This window comes from Papio anubis, chromosome 6 (genome assembly GCF_008728515.1).
Source record: "Papio anubis isolate 15944 chromosome 6, Panubis1.0, whole genome shotgun sequence".
Classification (NCBI taxonomy): Eukaryota; Metazoa; Chordata; class Mammalia; order Primates; family Cercopithecidae; genus Papio; species Papio anubis.
In genome coordinates, this window is record NC_044981.1 from 125,907,581 (window position 1) to 125,926,870 (window position 19,290).

Genomic DNA, 19,290 nt, shown 5'->3' on the forward strand with positions numbered 1-19,290 from the left:
AATTAACTCAAGTTATATATGTAAGTGAAAGCGTTTACTGATTCAAATTAAATGTATTAATATTGCTACCACTGACTTAATACACACTCAGCCTTATGGTTAACTATGTTACAGAAAGATAAAAGACCAAAGAAGGAATTCAGGCTTGGAAAAGGCAACATGAGAAGAAAAAATATATTACCGGTCCCATTCCAAATGACTTCATATGAAGTCTTAGAAAAAAATTTAAATTAAATCTTAGAAAAGATTTAACTCAGATTATGGACAAAAAAAGCTATGACTTAGCTTAAAAATTCAAAAAATAATAGTTTATAACCTTATAAGTTGACAGTGTGTACTGCTCATCATTCTAGAAAACTGTTAATTTTTATCAGAGAACAAAAATATTTTTTCTTCTATTAACTATGCCACTACACATAGGCATTACTAGTATTCATTATTAGGATCTCAAAAAATTACATAATCTTTCACCTTAATCATGCTCCCTGTAAAAAGAAAATTGCATACTCTAAATGGATATACTTGTCTGTATATAATTTACCTGAAGGTTTCCATTTCTGAGTGTTTTCAACCTAATAGTACTTTCACAATTTAGGATGGTTTGGTAATTTTTCACTTTTAAAATTAAAAATAATGAAATAACGAGAAAAAAGTGTGTGATATTATATCTCCTAAGAAAGCCAATCAACATAATTCAACAACTCAGGGCACTGATACAGTTTATTAGCAAGAAAGGAACAATTATCCTACCTATTGCCTATCTTTGGATGCTGCATAACTGAAAGAGGAGACACTATTAGGAGCACCACCTCCTCTTCCAGCTAATGTCTTCTGTTCTCTACTAAACAGCCAACTGCACAAAAGAGTTTCCGCTTCTTTCTCTCTCCTTGAGGATTTATACCAGAGGTCAGCAAACATTTTCTGTAAAGGGCCACAGGCGGTAAATATTTTTGGCTTTGAGGACCTTTCAGTTTCTCTCACAACTACTCAACTCCATCACTACAGTGTGAAAGCAACCACAGACAATATGTTAATAAATGGGCATAGTTGTATCCCAATGAAACTATTTATAAAAACCATCAGTTTTGATCTGAGGGCAGCAGTTTGCCAACTTGTGCTCTATTCCAAGGTTTCTTTGACTTAGTCTTTCCTAGGTGTTCTGATTTATTGCAATGGCTTCAGTTACCAATTCTAAGCCAATGATACAATTTTTATTCACAAAGCCAGAGTCCTCAGCTCCAAGCTCAACCTGCTCATTGACAAGCAGACGCATGTCTCACAGGTTCTGAAACAGTGTTCTAAAACAAAACTCAAGACCTTCTCTTTCAAACATGTATCATATCTCAGTTATAACATTACCATCCATGAATTTGTCCTTGCCAGAAATCTAGGAATTATTCTTTAGGAGCTGGAATCATCGAAAAGTAATCTGAACCACAGCTAATTCTTGTCAAGAGGCTGATAAAGAAGTAAAGTCCTAAACATGGAAAGGAACAACTGGTACCAGCTACTGCAAAAACATGCCAAATTGTAAAGACCATCGATGCTAGGAAGAAACTGCATCAATTAACAAGCAAAATAACCAGCTAACATCATAATCACAGGATCAAATTCACACATAACAATATTAACCTTAAATGTAAATAGGCTAAATGCTCCAATTAAAAGACACAGACTGGCAAATTGGATAAAGAGTCAAGACCCATCAGTGTACTATATTCAGGAGACTCATCTCACGTGCAGAGACACACATAGGCTCAAAATAAAGGGATAGAAGATCTATCAAACAAACGGAAAATAAAAAAAAGCAGGGGTTGCAATCCTAGTCTCTGATAAAACAGACTTTACACCAACAAAGATCAGAAGAGACAAAGAAGGCCATTACATAATAGTAAAGGGACCAAGAAGAGCTAACTATCCTAAATATATATGCACCCAATATATGAGAACCCAGATTCATGAAACAAGTCCTTAGACACCTACAAAGAGACTTAGACTCCCATACAATAATAATGGGAGACTTTAACACCCCACTGTCAACATTAGACAGATCAACGAGACAGAAAGTTAACAAGGGTATCCAGGAATTGAACTCAGCTCTGCATCAAGCAGACCTAATAGACATCTACAGAACTCTCCACCCCAAATCCACAGAATATACATTCTTCTCAGCACCACATCACACTTATTCCAAAACTGACCACATAGTTGGAAGTAAAGCACTCCTAAGCAAATGTAAAAGAACAGAAATTATAACAAACTGTCTCCCGGACCATAGTGCAATGAAACTAAACTCAGGATTAAGAAACTCACTCAAAACCACTCAACCTCATGGAAACTGAACAACCTGCTCCTGAATGACTACTGGATACATAACGAAATGAAGGCGGAAATAAAGATGTTCTTTGAAACCAATGAGAACAAAGATACAACATACCAGAATCTCTGGGACACATTTAAAGCAGTGTGTAGAGGGAAATTTATAGCACTAAATGCCCACAAGAGAAAGCAGGAAAGATCTAATATTGACCCCCTAACATGAAAAGAACCAGAGAAGCAAGAGCAAACACATTCAAAAGCTAGCAGAAGGCAAGAAATAATTAAGATCAGAGCAGAACTGAAGGAGATAGAGACACAAAAAACCCTTCAAAAAATCAGTGAATCCAGGAGCTGGTTTTTTGAAAAGATCAACAAAATTGATAAACTGCTAGCAAGACTAATAAAGAAGAAAAGAGCAAAGAATCAAATAGATGCAATAAAAATGATAAAGGGGATATCACCACCAATCCCACAGAAATACAAACTACCATCAGAGAATACTATAAACACCTCTATGCAAATAAACTAGAAAATCCAGAAGAAACGGATAAATTCCTGGACACATACACCCTCACAAGACTAAACCAGGAAGAAGCTGAATCCCTGAATAGACGAATACCAGGCTCTGAAATTGAGGCCAATAATAGCCTACCAACCAAAAAAAGTCCAGGACCAGTCGAATTCTACCAGAGGTACAAAGTGGAGCTGGTACCATTCCTTCTGAAACTATTCCAATCAATAGAAAAAGAGGGAATCCTCCCTAACTCATTTTATGAGGCCAGCATCATCCTGATACCAAAGCCTGGCAGAGACACAACAAAAAAAGAGAATTTTAGACCAATATCCCTGATGAACATCGATGCAAAAATCTTCAGTAAAATACCGGCAAACCAAATCCAGCAGCAAATCAAAAAGCTTATCCACCATCAAGTGGGCTTCATCCCCGGGATGCAAGGCTGGTTCAACATATGCAAATCAATAAATGTAATCCAGCATAAAAACAGAACCAAAGACAAAAACCACACGATTATCTCAATAGATGCAGAAAAGTCCTTTGACAAAATTCAACAGCGCTTCATGCTGAAAAACTCTCAATAAATTCGGTATTGATGGGATGTATCTCAAAATAATGAGAGCTATTTATGAAAAACCCACAGCCAATATCATACTGAATGGGCAAAACCTGGAAGCATTCCCTTTGAAAACTAGCACAAGACAGGGATGCCCTCTCTCACCACTCCTATTCAACATAGTGTTGGAAGTTCTGGCCAGGGCAATCAGGCAGGAGAAAGAAATCAAGGGTATTCAATTAGGAAAAGAGGAAGTCAAATTGTCCCTGTTTGCAGGTGACATGATTGTATATTTAGAAAATCCCATCGTCTCAGCCCAAAATCTCCTTAAGCTGATAAGCAACTTCAGCAAAGTCTCAGGATACAAAATCAATGTGCAAAAATCACAAGCATTCCTACACACCAATAACAGACAAACAGAGAGCCAAATCATGAACGAACTCCCATTCACAATAGCTTCAAAGAGAATAAAATACCTAGGAATCCAACTTACAAGGGATGTGAAGGACCTCTTCAAGGAGAATTACAAACCACTGCTCAGTGAAATAAAAGAGGACATAAACAAATGGAAGAACATTCTATGCTCATGGATAGGAAGAATCAATATTGTGAAAATGGCCATACTGCCCAAGGTAATTTAGAGATTTGATGCCATCCCCATCAAGCTACCAATGAATTGGAAAAAACTACTTTAAAGTTCATATGGAATCAAAAAAGAGCCCACATTGCCAAGACAGTCCCAAGCCAAAAGAGCAAAGCTGGAAGCATCATGCTACCTGACTTCAAACTATACTACAAGGGTACAGTAACCAAAACAGCATGGTACTGGTACCAAAACAGAGATATAGACCAATAGAACAGAACGGGGCCCTCAGAAATAATACCACACACCTACAACCATCTGATCTTTGACAAACCTGACAAAAACAAGAAATAGGGAAAGGATTCCCTATTTAATAAATGGTGCTGGGAAAATTGGCTAGCCATATGTAGAAAGCTGAAACTGGATCCCTTCCTTACACCTTATACAAAAATTAATTCAAGATGGATTAAAGACTTAAATGTTAGACTTAAAACCATCAAAACCCTAGAAGAAAACCTATGCAATACCATTCAGGACATAGGCATGGGCAAGGACTTCATGACTAAAACAGCAAAAGCAATGGCAACAAAAGCCAAAATTGACAAATGGGATCTAATTAAACTAAAGAGCTTCTGCACAGCAAAAGAAACTACCATCACAGTGAACAGGCAACCTACGGAATGGGAGAAAATTTTTGCAGTCTACCCATCTGACAACGAGCTAATATCCAGAATCTACAAAGAACTTAAATTTACAAGAAAAAATCAAACAACCGCATCAAAAAGTGGGTGAAGGATAAGAACAGACACTTCTCAAAAGAAGATATTTATGCAGCCAACAGACACATGAAAAAATGCTCACCATCACTGGCTATCAGAAAAATGCAAATTGAAACCACAATGAGATACCATCTCACACCAGTTAGAATGGTGATCATTAACAAGTCAGGACACAACAGGTGCTAGAGAGGATGTGGAGAAATAGGAACACTTTTACTCTGTTGGTGGGACTGTGAACTAGTTCAACCATTGTGGAAGACAGTGTGGCGATTCCTCAAGGATCTAGAACCAGAAATACCATTTGACCCAGCAATCCCATTACTAGGTTCATACCCAAAGGATTATAAATCATGCTGCTATAAAGACACATGCACATGTATGTTTATTGTGGCACTATTCACAATAGCAAAGACTTGGAACCAACCCAAATGTCCATCAATGATAGACTGGATTAAGAAAATGTGGCACATATACACCATGGAATACTATGCAGCCATAAAAAAACATGAGTTCATGTCCTTTGTAGGGACATGGACAAAGCTGGAAACCATCATTCTGAGCAAACTATTGCAAGGACAGAAAACCAAACACCACATGTTCTCACTCATAGGTGGGAACTGAACAATGAGAACACTTGGACACAGGATGGGGAACATCACACACCAGGGCCTGTCATGGGGTGGGGAAAGCGGGGAGGGATAGCATTAGGAGATATACCTAATGTAAATGACCAGTTAATGGGTGCAGCACACCAACATGGCACATGTATACATATGTAACAAATCTGCATGTTGTGCACATGTACCCTAGAACTTAAAGTATAATAATAAAAATAAAAAATAAAAATTAAAAAAAACAAGTAAAGTCTTAAGAGCACAAAAGAATAGTAATAGCCTCCTGTTTTCTCTTTGAATCTAAGGTACACAGCGCCACCTAATGGTAAAAACAAGGCCACCATTCACTACAAATAAGGCTTTTGGTAAATACGGAATTACTTACCTGAGGCCGAAGCAAAACAACCAGGGATGTGGGGAGACCAGATTGTGCTATAAATAATACTTTCATGGCCTCTAAAGGTGCACAGAGACTTTCCAACAGTTGGATCCCACTAAAAATAAATGAATAGATCAATTACTCAAGAGGGATAAATTCAAATTTATGCTTTTACATATACTATACATACCAATAAACTATATACATTTATATATATACATACAATATATATACAGATCTCAAGGATTTTTAAAGACCTATTTTGATATAAAGCAGGATGGTATTTAAGTGCCAAACTAATGCTGAGCTATTAGTTCACAGCCAAAAGATTAGAACATTTTAAGTTCTAATAAATGTTTTAATTTTTTTTTTTTTAAGAAAATTCAGCTATCCAATCATAAAGCTACAGAAGTATGTTTGGAAAAGAAAAGAAAATTTAGCAGAAGCTCTAGAGAGGGGAATATTTGTTTTCGAATACAATAATGCTATCATACCAATTTGACAGTTTGATCCCATGAGCCAGACACCACAAGCTGTTCACCTCTGGTTTGGCTCCAATCAACACTATACACCTAAAAACAATGAAAAGCATTTAGAAAGCAAAAGACCATCAAGTTCAACGTTGCATTTTATCTCTTGTTATATAACAGTGAGAGGCAGAACAACTAATTTACTATGTCAAAACATCAAATAATTCCTATCCATCTCAACAAGGTGTCCGAGAAATGAGAAGTTGATCTTGTCCATTCCTCCAGACTTATTCCTTACAGATAAGACTCCATTCTGCTTTCATAGAATTCTACAGTATACTTCCAAACCTTCTTCACTGAAACAAATTATACATATTTTAAAACCTACCAACAAATCACTGTTTGCAGCCCCACGAAGAAATGTCAAAGCAGATTAGAAAGTTAGTCATCTAAAAAAGCTTGCTGGGTCAATGTTTATTGGAAAGCATTAAAATTCAATTAATATCCCTATCTGGCCTTTCCTAGAAAAAGCTTGCAGGAACCAGGTGATCCTTCCAGATCTCTTGGTAAACAGTTTTAGTTATCCAATGCTGCTATTCTAATGTATGCTTCACTGCTCTCAGTGAACCATTTCAAATGAACCATTTGAAAACTTTTGGAAATGTTTTCATTCCTTCATTTTATACAACAGATTATACACAGATCACTCCTGTAAACTAAGTTCAACAAAATATGTGCGTAATTATACTTTATGAAATTAGTCCTGACAAGGACCTGCGTATATGCCATTGGTATATCACATTGGTGATCAGCCAGCAGGTTACTTTCAATCTTATTACTCTCTCCCATATATATGTAGGAAGTATGAGTATCTGGGCTTAAGCCACTTAAATGTGGGTTACTTTCTCTCTGCTGCCCAGTACTATGTTGAGCCATGTTGGAGGCTGAGGAAAAAAAACATCAGTAATACTGATCCCGTCACTTATATATGGAATCTAAAAAAGTCAAACTTAAGAGAAACATACAGTAGAATAGTGTTTGCCAGGGGCTGGGGGTGGGGGAAATGGAGATATGTTGGTCAAAGGATACAAACTTTTAGTTATAAGATGAATAATTTCTAGAGATTCAATGTACATCATGGTAACTATTATAAATAATAATGTATTACTGAATACTTGAAATTTGCTAAGAGAGTAGATCTGCAATGTTCTTATCGTGAGAACAAGAAAATGGTAACTATTCAAGTGATGGATATGTTAATTAGCTCTGTAGGAATCATTACTCAAGATATATTTAGATCAAAACACTAAGCTGTACAACTTAGATTTCTTTTTTTCCCCCCCAAAACAGGGTCTTGCGCAGTCGCCCAGGCTGGAGTGCAGTGGCACAATCTCGGCTCACTGCAGCTATGACCTCCTGGGTTCAAGCGGTCCTCCCACCTCAGCTTCCTAAGTAGCTGGAGTCACACTTGCGTGCCACCACACTCAGCTAATTTTTTTCTTATTTTTTGTAGAGACAGTGTCTCACCATGTTCCCCAGGCTGGTCTCAAACTTGTAGGCTCAAGCAGTCCTACCACCTCAGCCTCCCAAAGTGCTAGGATTACAGCCACCGTGCCCGGCCTACAAATTTTTATTTGCCTATCATACTAAACCTGGAAAAAAGTTTAACAAAATTATATTAAGCTTCCAAAAAAGGAATAAAAAAGTAAAATATCAATACTTTGTTCATCATGGGTTTTTTGCATTAATTTTAATTTTTAAAAACATTAACAAATTATCTTGATTATCAAGTTTTTTGGGGCCCCCTTAAATTGTGTACCTAGAGTGAGTGCCTCACACATCCTACCCTAGTCCTGGCCCTGCCTCTGCCCACATTCATGCAAAAGATAGAAGAGTAGTTGGGACACTAAAGGAAGCACAATCCAGCAGCAGCTATGAAAGGAATAGAAGGGCCACTGAAAACCAAAGGTGCTGTTGCCATCTGTTAGTTATGGACAGAAAAAAGGCTGGTTTGGAAGCAATCACTGAAGATCTTGAGAGATAAAGAGTTTGATTTTATCCTCTAAATTTCTCCTACAAAGGACCATATAGTAAATGGTAAGTTTCTTCAAAAAGTTACATTTCTTCTACAAAGAGCCACATGGTAAATACTTCAGACTTTACAGGCTATTTGGTCACTGTCACAACTACTAAACCCAGCTCTTGCAGCACACACAAAGCAGCCATAGTCAATACTGAATTAATGGGCATGGTTTGGTTCCAATAAAACTTTATTTGTAAATCTAACTGCAGGCCAGATTTGGTCCTGGCCCACATGATGTAGTTTCCCAACCCCTGCTTTAGGCTGATGTAAACAGTCAAAAATAAAAATAGCAAACCTTTATTGAACACTCTGAGTGTCAGATCCTGTTGATAAGCACTTTATGTATTTTATTTCATTTAATTTTCATTTATATGAAGTAGATACAATGTCAAGGCCCAGAGAGGTTAAGTAACTTGTCCAGAGTCCCAAAGCTAGTAAGGCACAGAGATGAAATCTGAACCTGGGCAGCCTAATTGCAGAGCCCACTCTTAATCGCTATGCGAGGCTATCTGTACAGCATGCTACTTGAGGGCACTGTTGAATCAGAACTTCTTGGCTACCTTAAGCCATGATATCAAGGAACTAAAGCTCTACCCCTGCTGGTATCACCCTTTACTGGAGCTACATTTGGGCCCATTGATTCCATTGTGTTTTCATGAATTACCTATACAAGGATCTTAAAGCCCCTGTCCACTTGTAAATTTCCATTTATCTGTCAAGATGTGGCCCATTACATCCCTTATGAAATAAGCCTCGTCAATGAGTCATATGATGCCTTCAACAACAGCTTGCACCTACTTCTAACTCAGCATTTACCATATTTTATTTACTTAAAAGAATGTTACATAACTGACATACCTGCTAGATTTTGGAGACTCCTAATGAGTAAAACATTTTGTACATCTACGTTCATCACAGTAAAATAGGCATTCAAACATTGGTTAAAATAATTTAACCAATCAAATTTCTCTTTACAACCTGAATCACTGCTAGGTAGGTATAGAGAATTGCTAAGTAAATACTAGCATCATCAGCTCAGACTCCACTGCCTCCACGCACCTCCAGCGTGATGCAGCAGGTGAGACCTTGTGACTTCTCACCTTCTAAAACTGCAGGAGCCTCCACTGGCTCAAGAGAATCCAGCCTGAATCAACATCAAAGATAGGAAGAAAACCATGCGGATGGCATTGTTGCTGCCAGCTGTCTTCTGTTGCACAACCAAGTGGCAAGCATTAGGTCTCTAAAACAGAGCTAAAGATAGGACACATACGGTGGTGAAGTTAAAAATGGGATAATAAGGAAATAGGCTGAGTGTGGTGGCTCATGCCTGCAATCCCAGCACTTTGGGAGGCTGAGGCAGGCGGGTCACTTAAGGCCAGGAGTTCGAGACCACCCTGACCAACATGGTGAAACCCCATCCCTACTAAAAATATAAAACTTAGCCGGGTGTGATGGCATGCACCTGTAGTCTCAGCCACGCGGGAGGCTGAGCCAGGAGAATCGCTCCCGGGAGGTGGTTGCAGTGAGCCAAGATTGTGGCACTGTACTTTAGGCTGAGTGACAGAGTGAGACCCTGTCTCAAAAAAAAAAAAAAAAAAAAAAAAAAAAAGAAAGGCAACTGAATACTATGTTCAAAATATTAGGACATGGGAGAGGAACTAACAGATCAGGAGACTGTGTGGGTTTTTTCTTTGTTTTTAATTAAATAAAAAGTAACTACAACAGGCATGGTGGCTCATGCCTGTAATCCCAGCACTTTGGGAGGCCGAAGCAGGAGGATTGCTTGAGGCCACAAGTTCGAGACCAGCCTGGACAATATGGCGAGACCCTGTCTCTATAAAAAAATTTTAAAAATTAGCCAGGTGTGGGGACACGTAACAGTAGTCCCAGCTACCCAGGAGGCTGAGGTGGGAGGATGGCTTGAGCCCACAAGGTCAAGGTCAAGACAGCACTGAGCCGTGATCATGCCACTGCACTACAGTCTGGGTAGCAGAGTAAGACCCTGTCTCAAAAACAAAACAAAACAAACTACAGACCTAAGAGAAGGATTGAAGCGGGGCCCTGAGGGCTGGCTAAAATGTCAACAGGCAAAAAGCAGAGATCAAACAGTAACCAGAAAACTTCCCCAAAGACATAAATGGGAATATACAGCACCCTAGGGGTCCGGGGTAGTGAACACTGCAAGATAACACCAAGGTTTTGCGCCTGAGGACTGTCAGTGATGGCAGCATTAACAAAAGTAAAAGACTGAAGGAAGGAAAATAATGTAATTTTATATATACTGAGTTTGAGATGACTGCAAGACAGGGTTTGGGCATTAACCTCAAGCTCTGAAAAAAGTTCACAGCCAGAGAGATGTTTGAGATACAGCTGAAAAGGGAAGAATGAATTCCATTATCCCAACTTCAATCAATTCACTCATCTATTCAACAAATGTTTATTAAGCACCCACTATGTACTAGGTACGGGGGGAAGGGAGGTTATAAGTTTAGAAAAGACCAGCCCCTATGGATCTTATATTTTAGCAGCAGAAAACATGCTATAAATAATTGTATAATTTCAAGTTGCAGTTTTTTAAAAAACTACAAAGGAAAAGCAGAGTAAGGAGAACAGAAAATAATGACAAGAGCAGGGGGTCATTTCTCAACAAAATGGCCAGGAAAGACCTCTCTGTGCAGAGACTTGAGTGCAGTTAAACATTGAACTCTGCAGGCCCGAGATGAAAGGCTCAGGTTACAGAGAACAGGGAAAGACCTTGAACAAGGAACAAGCTTGCCAGATTTGGGGAACAGCAAGGTTGAATAGTTGGGAGGGATAAGATCCTGAAGAGCTATGGCTAAGAATGTGTCTATGATTTCTCTTAAGAGGTTACAACCATCAACCATAAGTTACCACTTAGATTATAACATCCTTCTAACTGTTCTCCCCATCCACTTTTGTTTACCTCCAATCCATTATCCACACTGCATAAAAAGTAATCTTTAGAAAATACAAATTAAATGTCACTCCCCCGTACAAAGCCTTTCAATGGTTTCACACTATATGTAGCTCCTACAGCTTAGCATCTTCGCTCAACATTACGTGAGATTCATCCATGTTGATTCTTATTACCCAAAGGTCAAAATCATGCAAAACTATGCATGACTTAGGGATGCATACATATGTTGTAAAAATAGAAAGAAAAGCAAAAAATATATAAATAGAAAATTTAGGCTAGTGGTTACTCCTGGGAAGAAGGGAGGAAAAAAAATGGAGAGAGAGGAAGGATAGGACTAGAAAGGGTAAGCAGCAGACTCCAATGGTATAGGTAATGTTTCATTTCTTTAAGCTAGATGGTGAATATGTGTGTTCAATATATCATTTTTACATCTTACATGTATTTTATAATGTATAAAATATTTCATCGATTTTTAAAATCTGCAATGTCTTTCCCCTGATCTTGGCACAATGGCCAAAACGCTGACAGCTCCAAGCACACAGGCTCTATCCTTTCTGGTCAAGCGTGCTCTTTCATTTGACTCTAACACTACTACCCTGGCCTCTCCACTTGAATAATTCATTCCAACTTCCCCTTTAGACCAAAGGATGCCCTCCCTGCCCCTTCCCCAGACAAATCCTCCCTTCCCATAACACTGCATACATTCACAGCGCTTACCACATTAGACATTAGATAACCGGAAGTCTGCCTCCCTAGACAGGCAAGGACTCCAGGAGGGCAAGGGCATGCCTAAGGTGTTTGTCTTCCCAGCTAGCCTGGTACAGTATCTTGTACACAGTAGTGCTAATAAAAGTTTCTGGAATGAATGAAGGAAAGGAGAAACAAATCTGAATGGAAAGCACATCTTCTGTTAGTCTCCTCTTCCATCTCTTCCTTATTCCCAACCTCCCCCTCCACTCCCCCTCAAATAGTGGGCATGGCAAATGGTCAAATTAAATACAAAAAGGAAGAGAGATATGCAGTGCCTGACTTTATGCTTTAAGAGCAGGGTCCTCTAGAGGCCTATCTGATGAAATAACTCTTGGCAGTGGTGAAGAAAATTAACCAGGAGAATGGAAAAAGAAAAAAAAAAACCCACTGCACAATGTTTTGTGCTGCTTTATGGAATCTGAACCTCATCAAAACCACAGTTTGAGAGGACAAATTTTATTACTAAAACCAATTCCCAAAGAGCTCATCTTTAATCTACTGTAAAGTACTGCCCTTTTTAAGTTGGTCTATTTAATTAAAAGTTGTCAAATAAAAAACTATGTCCAGAATTTTTATTCTTATCTGTATCAATACAAAGGAAAGGGTCACTGACTTTTAATTCCTGAGTGATTAGAAAGGGCTATATATTTCTTTTAAGGTGAAACTTTAGTTTTCTCTTTTGAGACAGGGTCTCACTCTGTTACCCAGGCTGCAGTGCAGTGCCATGAGCGCAGCTCACTGCAGCCTCCACCTTCTGGGTTCAATTGATCTTCCCACCTCAGCCTCCCGAGTAGCTGGGACCACAGGTGCACACCACAACACCAGCTCATTTTTTAATTTTTTGTAGAGACAGGGTTTTACCATGTTTCCCAGGCTGGTCTCTGAATCCTGGGCTCAGGTAATCCTCCTGCCTAGGCCTTCCAAAGTGCTGGAATTACATGCATGAGCCACCACCTCCAGCTCTGAAACTTAAATTTTCAACTTTTTTTCATTATGGACTTTTTAAAACATGCATAAAAGTAGAGAGAAGAGTATAATAAACCCCCAGGCACCCATTACGCACCTTCCATAATGATCAACATGTTGCCCATCCTGTTTCATCTGTCCCATTATTGACTGAATGGCTGACTACTGGGGTATTTTAACATCAGACCTTTTACTCCTAAATACTTCAGTAGGTAAGGCCAGTTTGTTTTTTACATAAGCACAGGTCAATTTCACCCCAACAAGATTAACAATGGCTACTTAATATAATTTAACACTCAGTCCTTATTCATATTCCCCTGACTGTCCCCAAAAATGTTTCTTTCACAGTCAGCTTATTTGAGTCAGTATCCAAACAAGACCCACATTTTACACTTAGCCGTTATGTCTCTTAAGCCTCTTCTAAGTTAGGACAGTCTTCCTCCCCACACCTTGATCTTCCTGCCCCACATCCCATAACATTTATTTGTTGAAAGAAACCAAGTTATTGGTCTCATAGAATGTCTTGCCTTCTGGATTATCCCAAATGTTTCCTCATGGTGGTAATTAACTTTTTTCTCTACCCTTCCAATTTCCTTTAAATTAGAAGTTAGATCTGGAGGCTTAATCAGATTAGTTCATTTTTTTTTTTTTAGCTTCCAATTATATTAGGAGGCATATAATTTCTGGTTGACCCACTTTTAGTGATCCTAAGATTGTTCAGAGAATGTTTCAATCTTAAACTAATGGTTTTAGTATCCACAGTGATCCCTGCCTAGAGTCATTATTTCATTAGGGGCTACTAAATAGTGATTTTCTAATTTCTGCTATTCCTTCTGCATTTATTAGCTAGAATCCTGTTATAAAGAACTTTTCTTATCAACTATTTTATAATACCACAATAAAAGTCATAAAAGAAAGGGAAGATAAATGCCTTGATTCTTTACTTTTGTTTATCAATTTTCAGAATAATGAGCTGGTTGTCCTAATAATCTTCAATGGTGACTACATTTTTCCTAATCACAAGTCTATCTCCATATAAGGACTGAAAATACACACATACGTGTGTGTGTGTGTGTGTGTGTGTGTGTTTAAATTCATTGCTTTCATTCTTTTGGTTGTTCCAATAGTCTCATCTTTGGCCAATGAGAATCCCTTCAAGTTGTACCTTCTAAACCTTTGATATGTCTCCAGCAACCTTTCACAGCTTTCCTGCTTTCTGACACAAGATGTCTTGCATTCCTGCCCAGCCCTGGAATAAACGACTTCTCCAAAGACACTATTCCTGTCAGTGGCAAACAGTATTTAGAGGCCATACTCAGGGCACTAAGAATATTCACTGCTACTCAGTTGTCACTGCTTCTAAATCTTTATTGTGCAAAAAACTAAGAAATATGTACTTTTTTCAGACAGAGAAAAATAAATCACAAGCTTACATGACGATTTCCCATTCAACTTTAAGATCGTTTCTACTTCTTTATTCTCGTAACGCTTTTCTCTCACTTTAAAACTTTCAGTTTCTTTTTCTTTTGAGACAGAGTCTCAATCTGTCGCCCAGGCTGAAGGGCAGTGGTGACATCTCGGCTCACTGCAAGCTCCGCCTCCTGGGTTCATGCCATTCTCCTGCCTCAGCCTCCCGAGTAGCTGAACTACAGGTGCCCACCACCACACCCGGCTAATTTTTTTTTTGTATTTTTAGTAGAGACGGGGTTTCACCATGTTAGCCAGGATGGTCTCGATCTCCTGACCTTGTGATCCGCCCACCTCGGCCTCCCAAAGTGCTGGGATTACAGGCGTGAGCCACTGTGCCTGGCTAAAACTTTCAGTTTCTAATGACATAATTACTGGTATGCCTTATCCTACAATAGTTTCAAAGTAGCAATGTTAAATTTTTTTAATGTAGTTTCAAATTTCTTTCCAATTCTTTGTTTTTGTTTCTTGTGACAAGAGTCTCACTCTGTTGCCCAGGCTGGAGTGTAGTGGCACAATTTCACTCACTGCAACCTCTGCCTCCCGGGTTCAAGCAATTCTCCTGCCTCAGCCTCCCAAGTAGCTGAGATTACAGGTGTGCACCACCACACCCAGCTAATTTTTGTATTTTTAGTAGAGATGGGGTTTCACCATGTTCGCCAGGCTGGTCTGGAACTCCTGGCCTCAAGTGACCCACTCGCCTTGATCTCCCAAAGTGCTGGGATTACAAGCATGAACCACCATGCCCAGGCCTAATTATTTTTGTTTATCAGACTGATCTTATTAGGAATGTCTAATCACAATACTGGGTTTTTAAAGTCATTTGAAATAATTATTTCCAATACCTAGTTATGGCACCAATTTGATGGACCTTTAATGTGCTTGTTTTCAATTTTTAGCAATTGCTTTTTCTTTCCAACTTATTAATACATTGGGATTCTTAATTACATAAAATATTTCAATGGTTCCAAGGTCAAAACTATAATACAAGTTATATGTGAAGAAATCTTATTTCCATTCTGGTCCCCTTTTCCCTGATTTCTACCTTACCCCCTTTCAAGGTAACCATTTTTATTAGTTTTTGAATTATTTTTCCGTTATTTCTTTTTGAAACGTATATACACAATATATATATATTTATAACATATAACTGGTACAGTTAAATATATATGTGCTTCTATTCCTCTCTTTATGTAAAACATAAATTTTACATACATTTACATAGCTCTGCCAATAATTTCATTTCATATTAGCTTGCAGCAAAACCAAACATAATTTCTAGTTTCATATAAATTGCATAATTCTCCTACATATGTTTTTGAATAGATTCTAAAATCAGAGATGGGGATTTTAATTTCTATCTACAGTTCACTCATTAACTCACTTCAGAGACATGCATAGTGTTGACACCTACACTGTGTGTATGAGAGAGACTACAGATACAGTAGCAGTAGTCATGCTTGAAAGTCTTTCTCTATCTGAACATATTCTATTATAGTTTCCATCTATTTAAAACTATCATTTTCTCTTCTTCAAAAAAATTTTAGAAAACTTTGAGGTTAGATAACGGGTTGGGAATAATGATTTTGCAAGGTAAACCAAATAGCTCCTTTTATTAAAGATTTTTTAAATCTACATTTTGAATATTGCAATCCCCAAATTATTAGATAACACACATATCAAGGTCATTAGAATTGAACGCTTATCAAGTCAAGGCAGTGGCTTCCAAACAATGCTGCACATTGAAATCATCTGGGAATCTTTAAATAATACTGATATCTGGCTCCAGTCCCAGACACTGTGACCTGGGCATGAAGATATTTTAAAGCTTCTGGCTGGACGCAGTGGCCCACGCCTGTAATCCCAGCACTCTGGGAGGATGAGGCAGGCGGATCACGAGGTCAGGAGTTTGAGACCAGCCTGGCTAACATGGTGAAATCCCATCTCTACTAAAAATACAAAAATTAGCCAGGCATGGTGGCACACGCCTATAATCTAAGCTACTCAAGAGGCTGAGGCAGTAGAACTGCTTGAACCCAGGAGGTGGAGGTTGCAGTGAGCTGAGAACATGCCACTGCACTCCAGCCTGGGCAAGAGAGCAAGACTTTATCTCAAAAAAAAAGAAAAACAAACAAACAAAAATTTTTAAAAGGTCCCAAAGCAATGCTAATCTGTTGCAAAGTTTAAGAACCACAGACCTAAGGCTGGGCACAAGCTCAAGCCTGTAATCCCAGCACTTTGGGAGGCTGAGGTAGGCAGAACACCTGAGGTCAGGAGTTCAAGACCAGCCTGACCAACATGGTGAAACCCCATCTCTACTAAAAATACAAAATTAGTAGGGTGTGGTGGCACATGCCTGTTAGCCCAGATACTTGGGAGAGTGAGGCAGGAGAATCACCTGAACCCGGGAGGCAGAGGTCGCAGTGGGCCGAGATCGCGTCATTGCCCTCCAGCCTGGGCAACAAGAGTGAAACTCCATCTCAAAAAATAAATAAATAAATAAATAAATAAATAAATAAATAAAATAAACTACAGAGTTAAGACAAGCCTTTGCATACCTTTTTTATGTTAAGTATTAAAATTCCAGATGTCTGAATTATAGTCTAATCCTACCTGACAACTAATACTTGAAGAAGTGGATGAAGTAGAAAATGGACAATACTTACCTATCCATGTACGTCCTGTTTTCTGCCCACAGTGTGTGGCCCAAAATCTACACAATTCATCTTTCTCCTGAATTTTAAAAGCATAAAGTCCAACCCCCACGATACAGGTATTCAAGGCCCATCAGGATATGATCCTTACCCACCTCCGTTACACCATCTCCTAGCACACACACTCTATGCTCCAGGCACATCAAAGGACATGTGGTTGTGTGGATATGCCTCGCTCTTCCACAAATCTTAACTTTTGTAGAGGCTCTTCTCCATCAGAAATGTCCTTTTCGGTTAGGTGTGTGGCTCATGCCTATAATCTCAGGACTTTGGGGAGCCAAGGCAAGTGAATTGCTTGAGCCCAGGAGTTTGAGACCAACCTGGGCTCCATCTCTACAAAAAATTCAAAAATTAGCCAGGCGTGGTGGCACGCACCTATAGTCCCAGCTACTCAGGAGGCTGAGGCAGGAGGACTGCTCGAGCTCAGGAGGCCAGAGGATTGCTTGCCTCAGGAGTCAGAGGTTGCAGTGAGCTGAGATTGTGCCACTGCACTCTGCCTGGGCAACAGAGTGAGACTCCATCTCAAGATAAAAACAAAACAAAAAAAGAAATATCCCTTTCCCTTAGGGCTGCCTAGCAAACTACTAAAAACTACTAACTGCCCAAGACTCAGGTCAAATAGCACCTCATCTGTGGAAGTCCCTAGTTCTCCTCTCTATGTACCTTCTAGATACCTCTTTTCAACATCTATCATCTTGTACTGAATGTTTTTTTTGTTTTACTTTTTAATTTACATGGAACCCTAAACGGTTTGTTTACATGTCCCAGAATTACAACCAGAGAACAGCACATGAGTCTTATTTATACCTGCATCTTCAATGACTGACACATGCCTGGCACATAATATGTGCTACAAGTAGAGACAGGTCTCCCTTTTTTAATACAAGTCTAAACTTTAAAATATAAAACAAAGTCAAAAGAAGGTAAATGCTTTTAAAACATGAGAATTGAAAGGTGATGACATATCACATCCTAATGGCAGTAAAATCCAAAAAGGGAGAACTGATTCAACTGACATTTAACTAGAAACTATTTTTCTGTACAATCACAATCTTTACAGGGAGAAGTTTTAAATGGCTATTATAAATTCTAATAAAATCTTATTGCAGTAACCTATTCCAAAATCAATGGCTGGGCATGACTAAATATGCAAAAGGAAATATATCAAGTCCAACTATTTCCTCAATTTTTTAAAAAGAAACAGGATGCAAAGAAAGAAAAAAATGCCTTCAGTTGATAAATCTGTTGTGTAGTTTTAAACATAAACGCATTTCTGAAGAAAACACACTGATTTTAAATGCAGGACTGGTTGTCATTCTGCATTAATATTTTTTATTGGCACCTGATATGGTTTGGTTTTGTGTCCCCACCCAAATCTCATCTCATCTTGAATTGTAATTCCCATGTGTTGAGGGAGGGATCTGGTGGGAGGTGATTGGATCATGGGTGCAGTTTCCCCCATGCTGTTCTAGTGATAGTGAGTTTTCATGAGATCTGATGCTTTTAAAAGTGGCAGTTTCCCCTGCTCTCTCTCTCCTGTCGCCTTCTGAAGAAGGCGTCTGCTTCCTCTTCACTTTCCACCATGATTGTAAGTTTCCTAAGGCCTCCCCAGCCATGCAGAACCATGAGTCAATTAAGCCTCTTTCCTTTATAAACTACCCAGTCTCAGGTATTTCTTTATAGCAGTGTGAAAAAGGACTAATACAGAGAATTGGTACCAGGATAGTGAGGTACTGCTATAAAGATAATCTGAAAATGTAAAAGCAACTTTGGAACTGGGTAATGGGCAGAGGTTGGAACAGTCTGAGGGCTCAGAAGACAGGAAGATGTGGGAAAGTTTGGAACTTCTCAAAGACTTCTTGAATGGTTCTGAACAAAATGCTAATAGTGATATAAAAAATGAAGTTCAGGCTGAGACGGTCTCAAATAGAGGTCAGGAACTTAATGAGAACTGCGGTAAAGGTCATTCATGCTATGCTTTAGCAAAGAGACTGGTGGCATTTTGCCCCTGCCCTAGAGATCTGTGGAAGTTTGAACTTGAGAAAGATGATTTAGGGTGTCTGGCAAAAGAGATTTCTAAGCACCAAAGCATTCAAGAAGTGACCCGGTTGTTTCTAAAAGTGTACAGTCACATGGATTCATGAAGAGATTATTTGAA

At 38.8% G+C, this 19,290-nt stretch overlaps 1 protein-coding gene across 3 annotated transcripts in view; it reads right to left on the reverse strand.

Annotated features, from left to right (window-relative positions):
- Positions 1-19,290, reverse strand: part of PEX7 (peroxisomal biogenesis factor 7) — a 93,258-nt gene that overhangs the window by 63,119 nt on the left and 10,849 nt on the right. For all 3 annotated transcript variants that reach the window (XR_001902133.3, XM_009206011.4, XM_003898124.5), the window contains exons 4-5: positions 6,239-6,316; positions 5,751-5,859 (exon numbers count right to left, since the gene is read on the reverse strand). Coding sequence is in view for 2 of the 3 variants with exons in the window: in XM_009206011.4 (XP_009204275.1) it covers positions 5,751-5,859; positions 6,239-6,316 (187 nt within the window). In the remaining variant the exon portion in view is untranslated. The remainder of the gene's footprint in view (positions 1-5,750; positions 5,860-6,238; positions 6,317-19,290) is intronic.